At 38.1% G+C, this 20,365-nt stretch overlaps 1 protein-coding gene across 9 annotated transcripts in view; it reads right to left on the reverse strand.

The window, feature by feature from the left end:
* Positions 1–20,365, reverse strand: part of trioa (trio Rho guanine nucleotide exchange factor a) — a 95,421-nt gene that overhangs the window by 37,505 nt on the left and 37,551 nt on the right. For 8 of the 9 annotated variants that reach the window (XM_042745967.1, XM_042745962.1, XM_042745960.1 and 5 more), the window contains 7 exons: positions 14,482–14,556; positions 12,261–12,375; positions 10,388–10,580; positions 3,796–4,338; positions 3,249–3,371; positions 1,734–1,925; positions 243–374 (listed from right to left, as the gene is read on the reverse strand). In XM_042745967.1, coding sequence (XP_042601901.1) covers positions 243–374; positions 1,734–1,925; positions 3,249–3,371; positions 3,796–4,338; positions 10,388–10,580; positions 12,261–12,375; positions 14,482–14,556 — 1,373 coding nt within the window. Of the gene's footprint in view, positions 1–242; positions 375–1,733; positions 1,926–3,248; positions 3,372–3,795; positions 4,339–10,387; positions 10,581–10,819; positions 11,481–12,260; positions 12,376–14,481; positions 14,557–20,365 lie in introns of those variants that run through there. The other variant, XM_042745965.1, reaches the window with a different exon arrangement.

Here is a 20,365-nt window from a genome sequence, read left to right on the forward strand (position 1 = left end):
GGACAATGATGAGAAAACAATTGCACAACCCTAATAGACTAAATGAAGTTGTATTGTCACATGCATTGTAACTCTTCACAGCACTGAGTTTTATAATAAATATAATTAGCTACAATTGCCACTTTAGATGTGCCTGTAATTGCTATAATGTGCAAGTACCATTTACTTTGGGATCAGTACCCTTAAATGGTTTTTCAAACGTGCCTGGCAATTTAGTGATTTCGAGACACACGGCTCAGTACCTCAGAGTAGGCAGCGGTGATCTGCTCATACAGGCCTTGGTGATGGTGGATGGCATCTTCTAGGTCCTGTAGCTCAGAGGGCAGATCCACCTCCCCGCATGCTTTACACCAAGAGTCCACATTGCTCATGTACTGCAGAGAGACACAAATACACACACACTTACAACAACACAATAACAATAATATCAAGCCCCTTATAATAAAAGAAACAGTAATGAACAGCAATAAGGTAATGGACTAGATCTGTTAGTGCCAAGAACTAGATCAAACCAACTTATTTGGTTTAATCTTCAAAGCTTTGCAATGTAACCATTCTACACTAACTTTGAAGAAGTTCTGAACAGTTTGTTTTTCCATCTAAAGTGCACTTAGACATACAAAGTGATTTCAGAACATGATTTTATCCAAGATCTTCATTAAAATTCATTCAAAGACCTTAAAACAGAATGTACTTTAAAAATTCACTTTAAAATAAAAGCAAGTTCTAAATTGAACATCTCATAACTCTCATCACAATGTTGCACATTAGGTGCATATATGATTGTATATTCCAGTAAATTATGTCCATACAGACCTCTGACATCAAAAGAAATCGAATGAAATAAAACTAATAAGGGCAAATGCAGGAGACATGGTTCATATGCCGCACTCCGAATATCAATTCAAATCAAATCGTCTTTCATCTCATCTCACGCTTCCTCAGAGATGAAGAGCAGGACAGGGCTGAGAGTCTGGTTCAGCTCAAACAGAATCTCATGCATGAGGACAGCCGAAACCAGACAGCCTTGTGATTGGCAGCTGTGGTGATGCCTTTTTCACACTTTTTTCACTTTTTTTTAAAGAAAAAGAAAAAGAAATCTCTGGAAGGGAGCTTGTTGTCGATAAAGCCCCTCTATGAAAACACTGCATGTGTGAGAGGAATATTTTATTAGGAAAAGCAAGCTTACCGGTCCTTTCTACAGCAGTCTCTCAAATATGCTTTTCCCACATTTTGAAATGAGTGTTCACTTTCAGAAAGGACTAGTGAATATTGACAATCCAGATAAAGGGCTTAGTAAAGAAATAAACTTGATTATTAAAAAAAAAAACTATAAAACTGCTCAGAATAATTGTTTTTCACTCAATATTTGTGCATTTTAAGCTTATATGAGTATTGTGATGTTAGCTTAGCAACATGCTGCCATCAAACTCCTATAAAATCAGTTGTAAGTTTGCGTATCAAGCTGTCATCTATTAAAAGCCTTATGAGAGGTTTCAAGACCTTAGAAGGCAGCTGCCTATGTAGGTGGTAGGCAGTTCACGAGGTCTTAAGACCGATCTTGCATTCTCTTTTCTGAAATGATCTTGTCTTTGGATTTCTTGCTGATGATTCATTGGTTATTCTAAATGAATCAAAGCCTAGGTCTGATTATCACTCACTTTTAACAGCATGTGGAATCCATTGAAATCCACTCTCACACATACAAAGATGTTGCAAGCGTTCTCTCTAACCTGGTCGCATTTCTGGTGGAAAGTGGCAGACATCTCCAGCAGGGCGCTCCTCTCGTCCAGCGCAGCAGCAAAGGCTTTCCACTCCTGCTCCAGCTGACCTGAGATCTGTTTGATCTGCTGGGACGCATAGTGGCCCGCCTCCAGCAGACGGTTGCCCACCGACATGATGCGGTTTATGTTTACGTAAACATTCTGCGGGAGACAGAAAAACATTTATTGTTTATTGGCTATAACATAAAACTTCATAGTATCAACCAGAGTTTTATCATCAGTGCAACACTGATTCAAACTGATGTTCTTTCACAATATCACATTTTGAAAACTGAATGGATTGTTCACAAACCACAACACTACACATCCCAGCAGATTCTTGTCTGTTTAATATGCAAGTCAACCATCAGGAGAAGATCAGTAGTGTGCAAGTCTAAATACTTCCTGATCAATAACAAAGCACAACGTAAGTCTGAACATGAATATCAAAATTCAAAAACTACTTATTGAAAATGAACTTGCCTTTGTTTCCTTGTCTCTGTTTTCTCTTAAGTAACCCTTATTATCAATAAAGTGACACTGGGACGTTACAGATAACTCTACCAGTTAAAAGTTTGATTTTTTTAAATAAAGTTTTACTTCAATTCAGCCATTGACAGTAAAGGCAAAAGTGGCATAAACATGACGGTTTCCACCAAAAAACTAAGCAGCACAACTGTTTTCAACATTGATAATAATAAGAAATGTTTCTTGAGCATCAAATCAGCATATTAGAGTGATTTCTGAAGGATCATGTGACACTGAAGAGTGGACTGTAGAAATTTCAGCTTTATTATTACAGGAATAAACTGCATTTTAAAAACAGGTGTTTAAAATTGTAATAATATTTCACAATATTATAATTTAACTGTTCTTTTAATAAAATAAATGCAACCTTGGAGAGCATTAGAGGCTCCTTTTAAAGAAACAAATATCCTACAGACCTCAAACTTTTGAAAGGTACTGATATGAGGAGGAAAAAAAAAATCAGTGATGAAACATTAACCAAAAGGTTCTTATCATACCTTATAATGGCTTATAAGATAAAAAGTAAATTAATGCTATCATTAAACTTTCAAATCAACATCTGAAGACTTGTCAGAGCTCAATATGCCTACATCCTCTTTCTGCCTCTTTAAACAGGAAGTGATCAATACTTCTCTCTACAGTAATGGGGCTTTTTAAAGGATGCCCCTAACAGGGCCCACAGCTGGTGGGCAGCCATCCAAACAGGAAGCACTTAGGTGGATCATGCTCTATGCTCCATCTCTGATTATACGATGATTTACCATCATTGAATAAAGAATTGGTGCTTACATTGTACAAACTAAAACCAGTATGCCATTACACAGCTTAAATGAGAGAAAAATCCAAGTTTGGTCGGTTAGTAAAAGAAATGCTGTGGGGGCATTACAGGATACAGGATGCATGTAGTGATGCAGTGACATTTCTGATCTTTTGTGAAAATTCTAGTTGAAATCTTACCATGCAGTTCATGGCGAAGTGGTTGTGCTGGGTCTGCAGCTCCATGGCGTGAGGATGGTTGTTGCCGATCTCAGTGTATCCAGCCAGAAACAGCCCTTTGTTGTGCATGATCCAGTCAAACATCTGCAGAGACACAGCAATCACACACACATCCGGCACACGTTTGACTGGAAGCAGGTTAAGTGTATGTATGTGTGTAATGCAAGATATCCCGCTGGGTGAATGTTTTAGCACGTGCACCGTTGTGTTCATACAGCTGAAATTAGTAAAAATAGAAAATCATAAAAATGACCCGTTTCTCAGGAGCAGAGAATAGCTGCTGGTTTCCTAGCAACATGCAAATCTTCCACCCACTATGAGAAACATTGAGACGAATTAGTGAGAACTTGTAAATATGTGCGCAGATCCAGACAGAATGAGAAAACAGGGTTTGCTTCAATTTAGAGCAAAGGTTCTCAACCAGGGGGCCGGGGCCTCAACAAACTTAAAATGTAAAAAGGATAACTCAAGTTTTGTGTCTATACAGGTATGCATGTGTGGATCTCACCTTTTCAGCATCCTGCTCGAAAAGCCTGAGTTGGAAGCACTGGTCCAACTGCAGCTTGCGGACGTGCCAGGCCTGATGCAGGTTCTGTCTGGTGCTGTGGAGTTTTTCCAGTAGGGATGAAATACGGGGCACCAGGCCCTGGGTGTCTGCGTTGGGTTGTCCCTGCCCTTCCCTCTGCCCTGGCGGGACTGGCAGAGTTCGGTTAGCGTAGCTCTCGCTGCTTTGAATCCTTTGCAGCAGCCTCTGGCCCTCACTGTCCACCTCCTCCACAGGAGCCTTCATCACCCTCTTCTTCAGGGCTGCATGCTCCTCTATCATGCGCCGGGCTCCCTCTAAGTCCTGCGGGAAGTCTTTTCGTGTGACCGTTTCTTGCATCTCCTCCAAACGGGCGAGCAGGTGCCGAGCGTTGCCTGTGAAGTCTTCGAAGGCAACACGGATCTCAATCCACTCTTCGTGGTTGTAGTCCAGGCTGCCCTCGAAGTCGGGCGTCAACTGGGATGGGTCCACCACCTTAGATAAGCCCTCCAGGGAAACCATGGTGGTCTGTGGGTGTGATGGAGGAATGGAAGGAACCAGAACAGGACAGGTTAGAGAGAAAGGATGTGGGTGGAATATGAAAATTAATCAATATGCACAGTACTAGAATGCACAATATGACTCTGAATGCCCTAAATCCTATGTCAATTCCAGGCTCAGTTAATGACCAGCAAGGTGGGACTGCTATTTTTAACTGGGGGCATAAATCTAATTTCATACAGGCACTCAGGGACCGCCTGAGGTCCAAACTACCTAGAGACAGACAGACTCCCAGCATGAAGCCTGAGGGCGTCAGAAAGGGCGATATCATCACCACCAGCACCACAGTAACACATACCAGCTCTGAACTACCTGAAGCAGGAAAGAGCCTCGGGTAATCTGTATACAACTGTAAATGTATGCATACCAAATTGGTAAAATCGTTAAAATAATCAACTCTGGCTTTCGCTATGCTCCAAGCATGCGTCAAGTGTATAGCGACAAATTCATGCTAAAAGTGAAACTTACAGTATTAGCATTGATTAATGAAAAATATTTTATAATATGACTGCCCTGTTTACATTTTTACACATTTAAACAACTATTACACATTTTAGTATCTTTGTTTCTTTTAAAACAGCAGTTTATCAAGTGCCTCAAGTCTATAAATGACAGTTTCATTACTACATTCAGTTGTGTGATAGATATTAGTTAATTATTTTAGCTTTTTGATATATAGGCCTACGTTAAAAGAGACATTTTTCATGAAAATAGATGCATGGATTTGATCATTAGACAGAAATTACACAGAATGAGTTAAACCATAACATTTACTCCCATGATGTTCATTCGTGGCTCACGACTGGTTAGTAAAAAAACTGGAATAAACATGGAAGAGGTAGCTTTTATGGCATGTCACTTTTTCACTTCATACCTGGTTGGGAAAACTGGCACAGAAATAGGCTTGAGAAACTTAGTGAATGTTATTTTTGTATTTTGTAAAGCTATCATTTATTAATATTTTAGCTTTTACGGTTTTAATTTTAGTTTAAGTTCGAGTCATTTTCCATGTGCTTTTGTCATTTTATTTGTTTTTTCTTTATTTTAGTAATATTAGTACTTCAATTTAAACATTCTATTTTGGCAATATTTTCAGATCCGATTTGATTGAAACTTTAGTTAACAATACTGATATGAGCAGTAATTGAAAAAAAAAAACTGAAATGAGCTTTAAGTGCGTTTCTTTAAGTGTGTTTCAAAATGTCCACTCTTCCATTCATTTCTTTCTTGATCACATTTTGTTTGTGTGCTCCAAGAGAACTAAAAAATAGTGTGTTGTTCTTTCTACAAATGAATAGATGGGAGGACAGAAAAAAGAAAACAAATGTGCACGAGTGGGCTTCATCAAAGCCGTGAAAGAGGAGAGAGTGGAGGTGTGCGCCTCTTTTGTGAATTCAAGGTAAATGCAGTCTAAACCTATTAATCGATTCAAGTCCCGCTGTCATACAGGCATCTGCAGCCTTTCACAGACACACATCAACATGAGCACGCTGCCCATTAGTCCATTAACTGCAATGAGAAGAATGTGATTTATGGACTGCATTTGCTTTTTTTGCCTTCTGCTCATATTTTGTTGTTCAGTAATTATGAGAAATGTGGCATGTCATGAGCAGTGGGCGAGATGAGAGCTTGCAGCCGTTCCTATGACAAATTCCTTGACCCTGCCCACCAGAAACATTTCATCATGTGTTGTGCTCAACACTTGTTTGGACTTAAATGGACCACCAGATGGTAGGGAGTGCTTCTGATCCTCCCATTGCAATTCATGCACAATATCACAGTATTGTGAGGGAAGAAAAGTGGCCAAATAGGGCAAACTGAAGAATACAGTATACAGTATGTGACTGACAAGAGCATGCTGACCTGTGATTGGCCAAAGTAAATCTCACTTCCTCTGAGCCTTTCTGATACAATGTTATTTAACCCCTTAACTGTCACCGTCCCACCTGTGGGACGCTTGGCACTCTTTTTTTTGTTGTCCTTTTTCTCTATAAAATCTTTTAGTAATCATCATAAATTATATATCATTCGAAAGCTTAGAAGCCCAAGATTCATCCTGTGAAAAACCATTTTGAAATCGGACATTGCCTTACCATGGAAATGGTACTTTAAAATCTTATGGCGGTCTCCTCCCCCTTAGTGGGCAGTGTCTAGTGTCATATTACAAAATGCATTACGGTCTTTTAGAATCAAAACTTTTTATAATCTTGGCAACAAACATATCATTGGAAAGGTCTGAGTCTCAGGATTCCATATTTGGTGGTTATTTTGAGCATTGAAGTAAAATTGACAGAGAAATCTAGGGAAAAAATCATTAAACAAAATTCAAAGGAGTTTTGATGGCTCCCAGTGGCTATTTGTGGTATGACGCCCTAAATAAAATCTCACAGGAACCTCAATTTTTTTCATATCAGCTTCAAATTTGGAACATAACTTATTTAGACACAAGGCATTAATTTTATACCAATTTTAGAGTAAAACCTGTTATGTAAAATATTTATAATAAATAAAATAAAATAAAATTAATATAGCGCTTTTTATTTACAGTACATTTAAACTTCTATAACTTTTTGATACTTTCATTTTTTGAAAAAATTCCACTTTTGCCAAAATCTGCTAATTTTCTTCTTTAAAAAGAGATACATAGGTCTATATTCCAAAGTGTTCATAAAATACAACAATTTAAGTTTGGATAGTGCACTTTAATGCCTATTTTAAAAAAAGGGGGGTGACAGTTAAGGGGTTAATATTATCGATTATATTAATTATTAAATTATATTAATTTATACTATAGTATTTATTAATATGTTTAATAAATTAAGATTTTAAGTTTACACTTCCGTTTTGTTAAATGATGTCTTGTCAATTAATCTTAAGCTTATTTTATTTCGGTTCGTTGCAGAGGCAACATGATATATTGCATCTTATATTTATATATTTAACTTAATGATTTTAATAGGTTTAGCTTTAGTTAATTACAACAACACTTTACTAAACTTTTATTATTTAAGGCATTTTAGACTGAAGTCTGAAAATTTCCACTGACTTTACAAGGAGTTCACACAGGCAGTGATAAAGTACCTGGAAATTATTCATTTTCAATGAGAGTTAATGATTTTTATGGACAACAATCGCTATTGATGCTGGTGAGTCACTTACTCAACAACTCAACAAAGCTGAGAAACGCTGACCTTTATGCAAATGAGCAATAAAGTGATGCGGCAACTACCAATAGGAGGCAAAATATTTTAACCTTATATAACTAGAAAAAGTGAGGGCATTTTTTTTCGGAAACTCTCTTATGCTCACCAAGGCTACATTAATTTATTAAAAATACATTAAACTGTAATATTGTGAAATATTGTCAATTTAAATGATCTATTTGAATGTTTAAACATATAGGCTACTGAATTCCTGTGATCAAAGGAAATCTAACGGCAGGTGCAGAGACATGATGACTTTACCGATTAGTGATTGGCTCTTTCATTCAGAAGGCGGGGCTTCCTGTGATTGAGCGTTGCATTTTTTCCCATTCAAAACTATATGAGTGACATGTCTTGGGTATTCTATAGTCATTTTACTATAGGTGGTAATCAAATTACAGTTACATCCGAAAAGTATTTTAGATTGTCAAAGTGATTACTCTGAATTTTAATGGAATCATTCAGGAAATAAACGTTTATAAAGTCAAACGATAGCTTTGTGTGCTTAACAGATGAACTTGAAGTCTTTATTCATTCGAAATGTTCAAGAATAGATTATCTTTGGTGCGGTAATGTAAGTTCATGATCCGATTCGTGAACAGATGATTCTTTTGATTAAATTACATTGAACTATAACGACATTAAGTTACTTGCGTCCGCAGTCCCTTTGGAAACGAGCCACATCAATTTAGAATCAACGATTCTTTTGTGCCGATCGCTCCTCCATAGAGAGGATTATCAGCGAAGTAATCACTTAAAGTTTGGTCCATTCATTAAACAAATCTATTGATAACTTGGAGAACTGTGCCAGTTGTTTTGGCTACTTTTATGATATGTTTGGTGTGTTACTAAACCTAAGTAATCTAACGAAATACATTGCTGATTACTTTTTAAAGCTTGTATTTGTAATCTGTAGTGAAATACATTTTAAAAGGAACCTTCCCAGCCCTGCTGTTGACTGTACACCAGGGGTACGCAAATTGGGTCCTGGAGTGCTGCTGTCCTGCAGAGTTTAGCTCTAACCCTAATCAAACACACCTGAACAAGCTAATCAAGGTCTTCAGGATTACTAAGTCTACAGACAAGTGAGGTTTTTTTTTTTCAGGGTTGGAGCTAAACTCTGCAGGCCACAGCACTACAGGACCGACGTTGCCTACCCCTGCTGTACACTATCCCTCAGTTTGTGAACCACTGAAGTAGGTGATTTGTGCTCTATTAATTTGGTCTGTTACGATGCTCTGTGTGTTTGATTACTAATGCCTGTGTTGTACACCATTGCACACAGAAGACAAAAACATTCAGCTTCGACTCTGTATCATAATGAGTGTTAAAATTTGCAAAGCATACCAAATTGAACAAAACTATAAAAATGCAAAATTTAAATTCATGAATATATAACGGTATCCACAGTATAGCAAAATCTATATCACTAAACAACATAATTCCGGTAGTCACTTTCATTCCGGTATAGCGCCCACCCCTAGCAGCCAATTAATACCAACAGGCGATCTAGCAACATGAACTGGAATAAATCATTGTCAGAGTGAATCATTTTTTTTAAATTCATATTACATAAAAAAAAAATCTAATTCCTTGTACTGGAAAGCTTCGATTTTTCCCATTTGACTCTCGTGTTGTCCTAAATGGCAGCAGCTTCATTAGTTAAAGGTAGTTTCTTTGTTTCTTCATATTTCTGTTTTATATACTGTTACAAACACTATTACCTGGTGCCCTTTTTTTCTTCTTCAATATTTCACATGAGAAAATAGAGCAGAACTGATGTAGTGAAGAATTTACTGTCATTTACATCACAGCCGCACATTGATCTTTTTGGTGCTATGAACATTGCCATAGAAACAAGTCCGAGGATGTGACGTGAAGCTCCGAGCAGAATCTCAGAGGTTTTTTTTTTTTTTTTTAATTACGGTGATTCCGACATGACGCGTAACTGTCAGTGACGATGTCACTGTAACATACCAGTTCCCGATTGGTCTTTATCACATATTTGCGTAATCATGTTTTATTCATAGTGGCTAGAGAAACTAATTATCATTTGATCTAAAACATTATTCTCCTCCACTGGAAATTTCTGCAGCTGTGACATGAGCGACATTTTTTTTTTCCACATGTGCTCTTTCACTGTCAAATTGAATGCATGCACACACAAAAGCCTCTCCTCCAATAAAAACAAACACCGCTGCACTCAAATAAAAACAAGCATGATAAAAAAAAAAGCTTTCCACTCACTCACAAAAAAAGTTGCACCAACACCTTGCAATCGGGACAGCTCAATATATAACAAATGCAGAAAATATACCGAAAAAGCATTTCTACTGCATCCACATTTACATTCATCTAGTCAACCCACACACACACACACAGACAGAACATCAACACCCACACACTCCCACACAACCAGAGCTGCCTTCACATGCTCACACCAACACAGATCAGATGTCACAGACAAACCCGCAGATTATTAATTAATAAGACGAAAAAATGCAGCAGAGAAAGCATTTCACATGACATTTCTGAGGATTGCAGGAATAATCTAAAATATTAGTAATCTACAAACACTGAAATGCCTTTAATTATTTCCAAATTAATATCATAATGACAACCAAAAGCATTTATTTTAACACTGCTAAAACTCATCAACCGGGTTAACAGAACTATCTAATTATAGCATGCAATAATCAAAACATTAAGAAAAAAAAGTGAATATGCAGTGATGGACAGAAAAGCTCTAACGACGTCAACATCTGCCTCCAGCAACACAACCCTACAAGTAAGAGATTGAAAGGTGACCGTACCTCAAACTCAAACTTGGAGCTGCCGAAGTTGGTCCTCTGTTTTTGCCAGAAGTTGTCTGGTTTGATGATGAGGGCGACGTGGATGCAGCAGGGAAACGATTCCTGCAGGATCTTCAGCAGAGGCTTGATGGAATCCCATTTGGAGCCACGCATGTCCACGATGACCGTGAAGCCATGTTTGCACACATCCTCGCTGGATGACAGAAAAAAAAAGAGAGAGAGATAGAGCACAAAATATGAGCTTTAACCCTTTTTGCATTACATAATCTATGGAGCATCCTCCTAGCTAAGAAACAAAAGCAACCGCTGCACGAATGCAACTGGAGGAACTAAAAATAAAGGGGAAAAAATTATTTCCCTTATCAAAAAAGAAAAAAAAAATCAATGCACATACAGCAGAGAGCAAAGGGAGAGATGCATGGCAGAGCTTACCCATTGAGAACAGCTGCAAATTTCTATCAAATGAACTGCTTTCAGAGAGCTGAAGGCCTTCAATATCCAATCTGTCAGCGTTCTACCTGTCTTAAAAGACATAAGCTGCGCTGCTGACCGACTGCATCAGTCCGTTACTCTGAAATCCAGAGCGCGTCTCACACAGCTGTCAGTCAAACATCTGCCTGTCCGATTTTACCTCAGAAAGTGTCTGATCGAGGAGCTGTCGGTAATGACGAGCTGTAGACGAACTCACAGCCTTGTGCGACTGCGACACCGTTTTCATTTTCCTCTCTCTCTCTCTCTCTCTCTTTCTGTCTTGCTCACTGGTTCACTCGCCCTCCCATTTTTTTCCTGCACACTCTCCTGCTCTCCATCTCTAAAGATGACTGCTCCTGCTCTCCCTCTCTTTATCATGATACATCTCTTCCCATCTTTCTGTGTGTTTCTCTTTTTTTATCTCTAGGGGATTTGCTTTGTAACAGTAGATCTCTCTCTTTCTCTGGTGTGACTGTGTGGGTGCAGGGGACAGAGTTTATGAGTGAGGATGATGAGGAGGAGGAAGAGCTGTTGGCAGTGGCTGAACTGTGGCAGGTTCTTGATCGTGCCCACGCTGCCTTTCCCACCAACCACTCTTCCCATCGCGCCCCCTTTTGTGTTTCTCTCATATCTAAATCTCTCGCTTTCTATTCCCCTCCCTCCTGTTAAAAGTATAAAGGAATATGTTTTATTAAATATGACAAATATGATGATAAACCATCCAGTCATGCTGCTCTCAGATATAAAATCCATTCTGAGAAGAGAAAGGGGTAAAACGGAAGCAAAATGCTATATGGGTGTTTCCTTAACAACTTTATTATCTGCCTGCTAATATCACATGCTTGTCATTTTTGTTAATCGTTATGTCACTTTCATCATTCGTTTTGTGGTGGAAATTACATTTTGAACATTTTTGGATTCTTATATCTTGCCATGTATAATTTCATAGCTAGCATTTTATTCTAAAGGCTCCGTAAACAAACATGTTTATAGAGCACGACTGCTCTGCAGAGCTGTTAAGAGGAATAGAGCTGAAGTGCAGGCTTGGCTTGCCTCATTCGATTTTTATAAGCACAACTAAAGATCACATATGAAGAGACACAGTATCCCTAGTTCACAGGTCAATTACAGATCAATGCGCCCAACTATGAGGAAAAGAAAACAACACTGCGGTAAGCAGCAGGACAGTTGGCATCCATCATCCACTGCTCAATTTGCCAGATTCAATCCAGTTGCTTTGTTCTTTTTAAAGGAATGAGTCTGAACAGATAGTGAAAGAAAAGCAGTCAACAATGCCCAGCAGGTGCATCCTGGGTTGTTTTTTAAAACATACTGAAGGAGTTCATGTGCTCCTGGTGGGCAGAGCTCGTTCTAGCTGAGAAGCGAGTGAGTGTGTCAGTACCTAGGGATGCCGGCGAGGTAGGCGATGAGTCTGCGGAGATCCTCGTGTCGTATTCGGTCATGGTTGGTTCGTGATGGGAATGTTAAAACTGGACCGCCGCGCTTGTCCCTGCCCCCTGGAGAAATAACAATGCAGGAGTGATGAAGAGGGTCAACAGAAAGGGAAAGATATTTAATCAGCTAATAAAAACTGAAATAGGCTTTAAAATGCCTCTTATATCCCATAATCCCAACTTCAAATACTGTGTATTTTGGTGCACATTTACCTGTCACTTGGGTAATTTGGTATTTAATGTCTTTATCAGGCTATACTCAGAGTTGGCGGCATACAAAACAGCATATGGCACAAACTAATCGAAAAGGGCAGGATGTACAGTCCATTCAATATGTTGTCCAGCCTTGTTTTCATGCCAAATTACTTCTACTCTGACTAAAGCCTATAGTCTACAAAAAAACAACAAAAAAAGGATTATGAATGAAAAACACTGGAGCTCTAAAAAGCAGCACATTGCTGGACTGAAGAGTCTGATTCAAAACCTGTTGTTGACGGTATCAGGCAGTCAGTCATTATTGAAATAATCTTGTTACCGTTAAATCGAGTCAATGTTTTTCAGCGCAGTGTCTTTCTTTAGAGAATACTGAATGACAGCACAGACTGCACAGTAACTGTGAGATAATTCAAGATGAGACCCTGTTACATGATTTGATATCATGACTGTAAATCTCTCTGAATGACTCAGCTGCTGTTCACTTTTCAAGTGGTTAGACACTTGAAATAAGTGTCTCTGAAAGAACTTTTTAGTGTCAGGGGAAAACGGTCAGTTTATAAGTGCGCTAAGGAAAATGGACTGAATAAATCTAAATTTAAGTTTAGAAATCTGTACATTTATGTACAATTTAGTTTTATCCAAACGAGTCAAGATCAGTTGGGCAGGGTGGTCAAGTAGTCACCCAACAACCAACTAGCTGACTAGCTTCCCTAGATTTGTTTTTCTAATAAATTTAATTTCTATTAAATACTGTCATCATTTAACTCATGCTCGCATCATTTATTTTTTTTCTTCTGTGAAAATAGTTTTTGACCATATAATGAAAGTCAATGAGTTCCAAAACAACATTGGACTTTCGATCACATGGAAATTATTATTTCACCCCAAATTTAAATTTTTAGGTGAAATATGTCTTTAAAAATACAACAACTGTGGACCAACAGTGAAGATAATGTAGACCTGCACAAATACATCACAATTCAACTTGAACCAATAGCAATTTCTTTAATCAGCTAGGTCATAGTCATAAACCAAAGCCCAGTTCATTAGCATTGAGAAATAAGTAATCAATGTGTTGCTCCCACTGATCCTCCCCTCAAGGCTCCAGTTCATACAGGTTGTGTTACTAAGCCCAAAGGCCTCAACTCCAGCACAACAAACTCACTGAGCAGCTGGGATATCCATGAGGATTTTCTCCAGCGAATGTGCTGAATCTCACTAATAGAGTGTATTTGTAATAGGATAATCCATCTTATCCTCTGACGTTAAGAAATATAAATAAATAAAAAGCATATAATTGCATGCTTATGCAGAAATCGCTGGGTGTTCACATTTGGGTCTGCAGATTCAGTTCCTCTGCCCGGTTCTTTATATTTTAAGCACACTCTCATGCCTGTTGATTGTGCTTGTTGTTGTATCACGGGGCATGTGTGTGACAGTTACTCATCCCTATGGAGACGTAGCCTTTGTTTCTGAGTCATTTTAGTGCTAGTCTATTAGTCGTACGACTAAAAGAGCCAAACAGAAGCTCAGATGGCAAGAGAGAAGGAGAGCTTTTTACAGTCTAAATCAAATTATGGCCTCTGTCAGGCCACAATGACACACCAACTAAAAATATTTAGGGAAGTTACAGTAATATTCAGTAAAAGTTATTTTGGGTCAAAAACACACGTGGTCCTGTGATTGTGATCAAGGGTTGTTATAACTGACATAAACCTGCAACAACTAAAAACTTAAATATAATTTAGAAATGTTGTTTTGGCAATTAACTGAAATAAAATAAGTATTTAAATTTAAGCACTAAAACTGCTAAAACTAAAATAGTTATAAATCGAAGCATAGAAATATTTAAAACAAAAACTAATACAAATGACAAAAGCACATAACAAAATATGACCACTAGACACATAAAAGACATAGTTTTAGCAACAATAGCATTAAAAATCAACACACCTGACAAGAAGGCCACTTTTTCCTTTAGAATGGGCAAAACTTCCATTGCCTTCATTTCTTCATTCCTACGAAATCCTGAAAAACAAAACGACAGAACAGAATTTAGAATCCATGCAAGCATATCATCATTAGAGCCTTGGTCTAGCGGTTAGCATACTGTGCTATAGTGCTCAAATGGGAAATTTGAGTTTGCATCTGGTGCATTTAAGGCCCATGAATATCAATTTCACATTCTCAATCCAGAAACATCATCGTTTGTTCTTCTTTGTGAGCAGATACTGCCTCGAGCGCTGGATCTCGTTCAAGCACTTTGCATGAGATCAGCAGCAACCTGGATGAAGCATCACTTCTGTTCATTTGTTTTTATGATTCACAGGTTTGAGTTGACTAGGTTTTGCGAGTTTGTGCCAAAGTTGAGTTAGTCATGCATAGCCAGCAGACTGACTTTGGTCTCTCATAGCGCCTAGACTCATAATCACGAAAACATAACCTTGCTCGGATTACATAATTTACCTTTTTCCTCTCATTTCTTGCCTGCATTAGCTGAAAGAAATCATGTAAATAACTTAAGAAATAATACAGTATTAGTTCATAATCGACAAGTATCTATTTCAGAGCAGGACAAATGCTGGAAGAATCATGTATGGCACAATATTGATAGTAAAGCATTACAGACATTAGGGTTGGGCCGATGGACGCTGACAGACATCACGATGTTACGCTCAGGATCGGCAAATCATTCGCCATCATCCTATCAGACATTTCTCCATACTCTGTGTATGTGGTAAGTGAACTTTCATGTACTGTAATGCAACAGGCTACCGCTAGCAAGCAACCAACTTTTAGTGGCTCTTTAGAACGCGTTATTTGTTTCACGCTTCAAGCACACCCCTAACTCTAATCTATCATATGGCTTCAAAAGTAATAAAACACAAAGCATGAGTCATGTGGACCACTTTAGTGATGCATTTAAGTCCCTAGTCCCAATAAACTTTCATTGTATGGAATACAGCAGCTCAGACGCTCTGCTAAACCTCTTCATTTGCACTCTGCGAGAGTCATACAGGATTATATATAGTTATAGTTGTAATATTATATATTACAATATAACATGATATTAAATTATTTTCTATAAAAACATTAAGTAATTTATTATTTATAATTTACATATAAATAAGTTAACATATGTATCAATACATAACATAGAAAATAACAATTGTTTAAATAATGTTTAAGACAGGACAAGGCAATTTTAAGCTGTGTTCTCCAGGAGTGAACAGTTAGGATAAACTGAACAGAATTGTCAGTTATAGTTCAACGTGGAGGCTGGGAGAATTACACACAGTGCTGTCGGACAGAAGGGTAACAGTACGGTTTTCTCTAAACCCTGCTGAGCACCTGAGAAGGCCAGGGTTTAGGTTCTCTTCCGTATCTCGGTATCTGTTTGCATGCATGAGTGTGTGAGGAAGAGAGCCCACACTCTTCCCTCAGGGTCTGAGAGTCGGTAGGGCAAATGAGGTTCTCACTTCTGCAGCTGGATGATGTAATGGCGTGTGTGTGTGTGTGTGTGTGTGTGTGTGTGTGTGTGTGTGTGTGTGTGTGTGTGTGTGTGTGTGTGTGTGTGTGTGTGTCTAAGTGAGCTCCACTGCAGTCGAACAGGAGAGGGTGAAGCGCATTTAATAACGGTTCACAATATGACTCCAGTGACTGGAGCAACAGTCATCTGAACGCAGATGCGCTTCTCTTGTATTCCATAGAAACAAAAATACACACACACACACACAAGCTAAACAAAAACATTTTATACTTGTATCATATATTCATATTATAACCCACATTCTAAAATCCTAAAATCTTTTGTACCAAAGAATAAATTGAATATGAAATTTAATAATAGTAACAATAATAATAATAATAATAATAATACATTAATTAATATTATTTTAAGGATAAAAATAATTTTGAACTATAATAATAATAATAATAATAATAATAATAAAATATTATTATAATAAGCTTATTTTAGTGAATTAAATTATTACTGTTTTTTTTTTTTTTTTTTAAAATGAAAACACTCCTGAATGTCTGTCAGATTTAAACAGCTTCTAGATTCAACTACAGCTAACACACACAAGGTTACAACCTGTGTAAAACTAATCAATCTAGGTTTTAATTGGGGTTTCCATAGGGCTAACAATTTCATTTATCGTATAGATTTGACATTAATTACTCATCTCCTCACCAATGACAGAAGACAAAGAAATGACTGAAGTGCCTCATGCAGGAGATGACCGTTCCCAACATATTATCTCACCAAAATGAATCCCATTTCACAGCTGTGCCGCTGTCCTTCAAGCTATACATGCAGGGTAACTGGATATTTCACTAACGTCTTAAATCCATCATTTCAGCATCCAAACCACAGAAATATAACAAACCACTTCAACAAATAGAGACATTACGCTTGGAGAAAATCAGACAGCTATTCTTTTCCCAGAGCTGGAAGAGCGCTAAATGTGGTTGGGAATTCACAGTCTGTGGAAAAAGAACTAAGGAATCTGGGGAAAAAATAACATGAGTAGTTTTTCAGAAGAGAAACTTCAAAAGGACACTGTGGTACCAACAAACTCTTCTTTAGTGACAGGAAGGTGAATCGTGGGTGAGTTTTAAGGTCACTCAAAACAAATGACTTAAAAAGAAGGAAGACTGCACACAGCCATGGAATCAATCTGTATCAGGTCATCAGTAGGTTCCTCCAAACCCAACCTTTCTCTCTCTCACAGATGATTAGGGCTTATCATGGCTTATTAGGTATCAGAAGGGAAAAGACAACAAAACACATCTGAAAATATAGCCTCACTATTTCCAGGAAATTGGTTCCTGATCTTCCAAATATTGAAGTAGTAATGACCCGAGATAACAATAGTTACTTCAGACAATATGAAACCGGCATCGCTTCACGTACACCGGCAACAGTCTTCTCTACATCTAAACAGCAGAGCACAGGATTTTGGGTAGATGGCAGCAGAGTGGCCACACGGATCTACACTACAGTGACGAGATGATGCAGAGAAGAAGTGAACAAGAGAGACAATGAGCACGTTTACATAACTCACAAATATCAGCTTATTAAAATAACCAGGTTTCCCCATTTACATGCACATCAGTAACCTGACAATGCAAGTAAGCTGCGTTTACATGACTATTAATAAATAAGGTTATTTCCCTTTAGTGACGTCAAAATGTAATAATTTGCATATCTGACTCAGATTATTCCATTTGTTTGTCAGTTGTGATGTTTAATAAAGCTTGCAACATGTTGAACTTGCAGCTCATAATATCCTCTCATGCAGTTATAAATACAGCGTTTTGACTGAAACACTTCAGCTGCACGAGATTAAATAAATTTCTGAGTCATGAAAGAGTCTGCTTTTAGAATATATTTCCTTCTTTCTTTACTGCAAAATGGTTGCTCTGTCTAGACACACTTAAATCTGCACTAACGATGGGTTCCAGTCACGTATCACACATGCGCACTTCAATTAGCCGACAGAAAGTGGGTTATTGCGTTTACATGCCGCACGAAATCGTTGTCAACCGGTTTATGCTTATGCCACTTATGACCTTACTCTGATAAAAGAAAACGGGTTCCCGCTTTTACATGACCACTTGTGTAATCATCTTATGAACATGCATGTAAACGTGCTCACTGTAATGGATGTAAATAGCAGACAGGAAACAGAGTTATTAAATAGGAAGAGATTTTTGAACAAGAGAGAGAAAGAAAGAAAGATCAGGGCTCCAGACTGCGACCATTTTTTCTGCTGGCACGACCACTGCATTGTCCAACTCATAAGCTCTGCCATTCCTGTTGCATATGAGAAACGTCTAATGGCAAACGAAACTGAAAGCATAATGAAACCGCGCTACTAGTTTGAACTGCCAGCGCTAAAAGTGTAGAGCCTGGTTTATACTCGCTGTGTCAGCACGAGCGCAAAGGTGCACGTAGGAAAAATGACGCAAATTATGCCGAGAACCGTTCATCCAATCGAATTCACGCATGGCGGGTGTGTTGCTGCGGACCCAAGGGAGTACAGATCAGTATGGGCGGGGCTTATATGCTCCGAGAACGGACACTGTGACTGCACTAGTAATACAAAACACACAGGTCTGTTAAGAGCAATACTTTTAATATAGACAAATTATTATTATGCTGGGCTACTTTACGTTTTTTTATGGCTGCCATATTCGCTAGTATTTTCCAAGCAAATTAACTGCACGTTTTTATCATGAGTAAAATGACTGATTAACATGGCGGATAAAAGCAGATCTTTTTTTTTTTAACACCATCAATATACTAAAGGCATACTACTTATAGAAATGAGGTGATTTTTCAAACTTGATGTGCTGTTGTGGTAGGCCAGTTTCAAATCGCATATTTTGCACACTGCCTTTGTCTTGTCCTCACTCAATTTAAAGTGCTCCCACACAGCTGAGGTCTTTGGCATGTTTGTCTTCTCTTCCAGATTAAATGAATCATGACGTTCATGAAGTTCACACATGGGCGATTAATATTCAAGCGAATAAGAAACATTGCACGCGGGATGCCAGGGGTTCGAGAAAAAAAGAAAAGAAAATTCAAATCTCAGAATTGAAAATCGAATGCCAACCCGCTGAATTAATATTCAAATAATCGAATATTCTGGTCCATCCCGACAGTTTTTATTGAATTTTTGACCAAAAACATAAAATTGACCCCAAAGAGTAAAGCATGAATTTATATACAATAATTATAAACTAATGATAATCTTCTAATGTTTATTATGACAATTTGTGTCAAATATGCCTGATTGCATAAAAATGTCAAAATGCTAAATTACCCAAATAATAGCTTTATTTTAAAACGCAATTTCTTACAACTCTTACAATTACTTATTTTAACTCTGGAGTGAAATGTGGACATGTTTGTGAAATTCACACAAATATCGGTTAAATATGACGTCAAGATTTATATGCATTACTCATTAACAATACACACAAATGTGCTATTGTACATTCATAAACATAAATTAAATTATGAACAAATACATGAATAAATCCAAGCATACGAGGCTGCAGATTGCCCTTTAATTTCCCCTCCCCCATCACACTTTCTCACTGTGGGTCAGAACCAAAGCAAACAAGGGTCAAAGGTTCAACGAGTATGTGCCTGTGTGTGTAGCAGCCGCTAATAGCATCACTCGTTCTGCCGGCCACATTACGGAGCACATTAATGAACCCCCGTCCCACACCAGCCTCACACGACTACTCACACGTCCACTCATTGGTTCATTTCTGACAGGTCCTGCTGAATGAACAGAAGACAAATGAATCCTGAACAATTCAGCGGCTGTAATGGACTGAGTTGACATTAAACGGCCTGCTACAGATTCAATTCCTATTTTGCTTCTGTTCATTGGGGAATAATACATTTGAGCCTGTTGCAGTGCATAACATCCATCACAGAACAAATTTTAAGAATCAATACTGGATTAAAATGAGATTGCTTTTAAATCATTAAATAGTCTAGCTTGATGCTAACCTTAAACCACAAACTATATGAACTGTACTCATGTTTAAAGCAGACAGATATAGGCACCCAAGATCGTTTTAAATTTCCACCCTGTAGCTTGTAATCTCACAGTCGGGTCAGATCAAATCACTTCAGCGCAGTCGACCTGGCTTCTTATTGGGGTGTAGCTCGAGTCTGAATCTCAGCAATTAGCCTATTAACCTGAGATGCTCCAGAGGATTGAGATATCAAGAAGACAACCCATGTGACCTGACCCATCACCCTGTGAACAGCAGCAGAACCGGGTTAACACTTGAGCTGGTGAACATGTAA

Source organism: Cyprinus carpio, chromosome B19 (genome assembly GCF_018340385.1).
Source record: "Cyprinus carpio isolate SPL01 chromosome B19, ASM1834038v1, whole genome shotgun sequence".
In the NCBI taxonomy this organism is placed as follows: domain Eukaryota; kingdom Metazoa; phylum Chordata; class Actinopteri; order Cypriniformes; family Cyprinidae; genus Cyprinus; species Cyprinus carpio.